Source organism: Triticum dicoccoides, chromosome 4B (assembly GCF_002162155.2).
Source record: "Triticum dicoccoides isolate Atlit2015 ecotype Zavitan chromosome 4B, WEW_v2.0, whole genome shotgun sequence".
Lineage (NCBI taxonomy): Eukaryota > Viridiplantae > Streptophyta > Magnoliopsida > Poales > Poaceae > Triticum > Triticum dicoccoides.
In genome coordinates, this window is record NC_041387.1 from 617,773,906 (window position 1) to 617,778,617 (window position 4,712).

At 50.0% G+C, this 4,712-nt stretch overlaps 1 protein-coding gene across 1 annotated transcript; it reads right to left on the minus strand.

Annotated features, from left to right (window-relative positions):
- Positions 1-2,337: 2,337 nt before the first annotated feature.
- LOC119291792 (WAT1-related protein At1g43650-like) lies at positions 2,338-4,444 on the minus strand. Its single transcript, XM_037570599.1, has 5 exons — positions 4,082-4,444; positions 3,911-3,973; positions 3,308-3,818; positions 3,052-3,203; positions 2,338-2,836 (listed from the first exon to the last, which is right to left on the minus strand). The coding sequence occupies exons 1-5, from the start codon at positions 4,432-4,434 to the stop codon at positions 2,620-2,622; spliced, it is 1,296 nt and encodes a 431-aa protein (XP_037426496.1). The 5' UTR covers positions 4,435-4,444; the 3' UTR covers positions 2,338-2,619.
- Between the last annotated feature and the right edge of the window lie 268 nt (positions 4,445-4,712).

Consider the following 4,712-nt stretch of genomic DNA (forward strand, 5'->3'; position numbering starts at 1 on the left):
TTACTCCCTCCGTCCCATAATGTAAGACGTTTTCTGATACTACACTAATGTCAGAAAACGTCTTACATTATGGCACGGAGGGAGTACTAAATATTCACGCTGATTAATTATCACGAACGTGCATTTGTTTTAGTGGCTAGAAGACACGCGTTAAGTAGTTGGAGCTTGGTAGTTCGATTCCTTGTTAACTGTGGCTTTTGTCTTGCAACTTTTTCTTGTTTTTTTTTCTGAGACGAAACAACACACTTAGGATTTTTTCCTGTGTGTTACAAACCAACAAGCTTCGGTGTGTATACCGGCCCAGTCGAGACGCACTCAGCTTGTTTACCACCAACGGAGAAACTTGGCTGGACAACCATCAAACAAAAAATAAACGAACCAGTTGTAGAAAGTTGTCAATGAAAAAGCCACAAACAAAATGTGACATCATGTTAGATGTGAGATATTATCTCACATCTAGATGTGACATAGAGAGACCCTTCCAAAAAATGAGGCTGTGCCCGTGTGCCTGGGCCAACCCATCTCGCCTCTCCGTTCATGCGAGTCCCCCTAGAAGCGAGGTATCTCTACTATCTAAAAAAAATGTAGTGTTCCATTTTCCCTCTTACGTTCCCCATTCCGTCCAACCTCTCCTACGACCCCCTCTCCCCGTAGCGATTTTCTCTCCCTCCCGGTTTTATCCTCATCTGACCACACAAACCGGACGCAATCAATCACATAAGGTAACCAGACGCACGCAATCAATTCGCAATCAATTCACATAAGGTAACCAAACGCACGCAATCAATTCACAATCAATTCACATAAGGTAACCAGATGCACGTTATCAATCAATTCACATATACCAATCAATCTCTTATTTGGTAACGCATAATAACAGAATTAATTACGGTCAATCTCATATTTCCTTCTGGTCTAAAATTGCCCTTACCAAATCTCTCCTGATTTTTTCTTCCTCTAACCAGTCCCTCTTCCTCTCCTCCCTCGATCCCAACAGCCACACTCCAGACGCAGGAGTCCACCGACCAAACCCTATCCTCCCCGATCTCGTTTCTCTCTTGTGTGGCATCATGGTAGATCAAGCGGTGGCCAAGGCATGAGGGAAATATCTGCAGCGGGTCTAGGTGACGTCAGACTGGAGCGATGTCTTCGTTTCCAGGTTGACAATCTCATATTTTATGTCTCTGCCTCTCCTTCTTTGGTCACTAAGCTTTGATGATTTTTGAGATGCTCTCGCTACCTTCAATGCATGGTTACCTCATCACCAGCGTGTTCTCCTTGGGGCCGTGGACCATTAACACCCAGCGTCAGTGTGTTCGGCGTTTGAGTCGTAATGGACCATTAACACCCAACATGTTCGGCGTTGGAGTCATCGTGGAGAGCCCATCCCGTAGTTCAGATCATAATAACTTTTGAATTTTGGTTGTTCGTAGTATTTGGGTTGAGTGGGCTAGCTGCAGTGCGACCTGCCGTCAATGATAAAGTTACAACTTACAAATGACCCATCATGGCCGCCCGTAGTTTTGTCCAAGCTTTGTTACTACATGGTTTACTTTTTGTCACACTTCAAAACTACAATCAGAGAAAAGAACCATAGTTTCTCTCCAGCAGGTAAACTTACAAACTAGCGGCATTTTGAGAACTGGACATCTGGAGGTTCGGTGATTGAACGTCATGTCTTTTTTATTAAGCTTTGGAAGTTTCAAGGCTAAGCTTTTACCCAAAGTTATTTGTATGTCTATGTTCAGATTTCAAGGATATGCTTCACCATTCAGTTGTGAGTTCTGACCACGCATGGGCAACCGACCGCGGCCGAATCGATCTTTAGTTTAGAGTGTTTGCATGTGATGATCAACAAGTACAAAACTTATTTGGATTAAGAATATAAGTAAATTAATGATATATTCCAGACATTTGTACAAGAAATTCTGCACCTCCTGGGGCCGACTACAGATCAGTGTGGACATAGGATTGATACTTTCCTCAAGGAATAACCCACACTTTTTTTAGACTATGTGCACCATGTTTCAAAGGGATCATTGATGTAGAATCACCCGAAATATTCTGATTTGGTTGCAGAAGATGTTATCATCAGAGAAAACATGATTAACGCTGAATCACCGGAATATGGATGTCCCGTTGCAACGCACGGGCAATTACCTAGTATGGTTAAAGAACCGAGGTATATCCGCGCCCCCCGTAATGCAGGCATAGCAGCACAAGACGGTTCATTAAATTGCTCATGAGCCCTAAAAAACCCTAAAGTGCTCATGAGTCATGAGTCCTCAAAAGGAGAAAACACTCGTCCCTGGAAGAACGATATGTTCACCCGCGAAAAAAAAAGAACGATATGTTCATGCTGTTTTGTCATACATGAGTTGGGCTTGTGCCAGAGATACGCGCGTCTCGCCAAAAAAACAGCGCACATACTGATGCTGCAACAGAAGTTCAGGTGCATGCCCCGTTGGTGGATCCATGTCAAAGAATTTTGCCACGAACAACTGCAGAATTGTGTTTTTTCGAACAGGAGTAAGTACTAAACAAGTGCAGAGCCATGGTAGGAGGGGTTCAGGCAGGCCGCTTCTCCTGGATGGCATGCACACTGATGGCAGGCAATTCTTATCTCATCGCCTTGGTCTGTTCTTCCGAGGCGTCCTGCGCCAAGGAGACGCCGACCATCTTCTTCCCCTGTCGCTGCTGCTTCTCGCAGTCCAGATCGGGCGAGCCGCCCTGCTCGTCGCCGCTCGCCGCTCCTGCAGCGTTGTACTCCTGGTCCTTGTCCTTGCCCCAGAGCAGCATGTAGAGGCCCAGGATGACCACCACTCCCCCGATTATGCTGCAAGCATGCATGCCAGTCATTAGTAATTAACAACGGTAATTATGCGGCTGGTGAGACACACATAGTTGGTGCACGCACGCAGCAGAGCATGCACGGACGCTCATGCTCATGTCGTGTCCAGGTTGCCGTGCCATGCCGGAATGGAGCACCCATTTAGTTGAGCAACAGCGGGCATGCACCACACGCATGTACTACTACGTAGGAGTACATACCTTCCGACGTATAGGTTCTCGCCGAAGATGAAGTAGGCGAGGATGGCCACCATGATGGTGGACACCGGGTTGAACATGGTGACGAACACCGGCCCCTTCTTCTCCGTGCACCACAGCTGCGCGAACACCGTGAACCCGCTGCACGCGAGCCCCTGAAACACAACGTTCGTGCACGCATGCAGTTCATGAGCACTGGCTGGCCACATGGTGGTGACGTGCATGGAGGACGGGGGAGAAGACAAGGGCAGGCGCGTACGGAGTAGATGATGCACCAGAACTTGAGGCCGAAGCCGATGAGCCAGTCCTGCCTCTCGTGCTGCAGCAGCAGGGTGAAGGCCGCCGACTGGACCCCGCCCACGGTGGCCATCCACGCCGTCAGCGACAGCTCCGCCGGGTACCGCTTCACGGACGTCGCCTGCATGATGTACCAGACGGACCAGCAAACGCAGCTGGCCACGGCGAGGAGGGACCCCTTGAGCCAGGCGTCGTGCGGGGCGTCGCCGCCGCGGGGGATGTGCACCGGCGCCCTCCAGGGACTCGCGATCGCCGCCCCCTTGTACAGCGTCATGGTGGTGACCCCCGCGAAGGACACCGCCGTGCCGGCCACCTTGGCGAGGCCCCGCGCGCTCCGCAGGTCCACGATCTCCATCCGGAGCGCGATGGCGATGACGAAGGTGATGGAGGCCACGGTGTTGACCATGGAGGTGACGAAGGTCGGGGACGTGTACTTGAGGCTCGCGAAGTACATGTTTAGGGTCAAGCTCACCCTGCAATTGCAGTTCCTCTCAGGATCACTAAACAAATGTTGGTCTACGTACGTATGTATATATGCAATCTTCTCAGCGATTCTTGTTCTTACCCTAGAAGTGAGAGCACGAAGATCTCCAGGAACAGCATCCATGTCATCTTGGGCCTCAACTTCCTGACGCCGCACAAAACGAAGCAGAATGAGCAAGGTAATTAACAGAGATTCATCGTGATACCGTCGTCAAAGTCTGAATCTCGTGGTGTAATGAACATATGAGCTTACTTCTCGTGGTAGTAGGCGAAGGGCCAGAGGAGGACGGCGACGAGGAGGTGGCGGTAGGTGACGTAGACGTAGGGGTTGAGCCCCCGGTTGAAGGCGGCCTCGGTGACGAAGTACATCAAGGTGTAGCACAGCTGCACCATGATCATCATGTTGTGCGGCGCGTACCTCCTCCACAGCCCTCCCAGCCCCATCGCAGCTCCTCCAGCCATGCCCAAGTTGATCGGTGTCGCTCGGTTTGAACTGGATCGAAGAAGAACGCCAAGCGCAGAGCCTGTCTTTATAAAGGCGGTTCCGTGGTGCCGTGGGTTATATAGCTGTGGTGATGGTGAAGCAGTGGCTGGCACCTGATGCATGGGGATGTCACTGTGATAATACAGTGTACTCCTATATATACATCCGTCTGAGACAGCTCCACCTGAGCAGCAGCACGCAGCAGCGGCGCGTGGAATTTGACAAGTGTGTGCAGCATGGATGTTGTGCCCCTCCTAGGTTTGCACTAACAACAGTGGCAGCACCGATGCTGCCGGTTTTGGTGGTTAGTGCCCAAAAAGAATGGTTAAAAATGCTGCTAGATGGAATCAGAATTAAGTGATGAGCTCCCTTGTTTCAGAACACAACACAGGCAAAACAA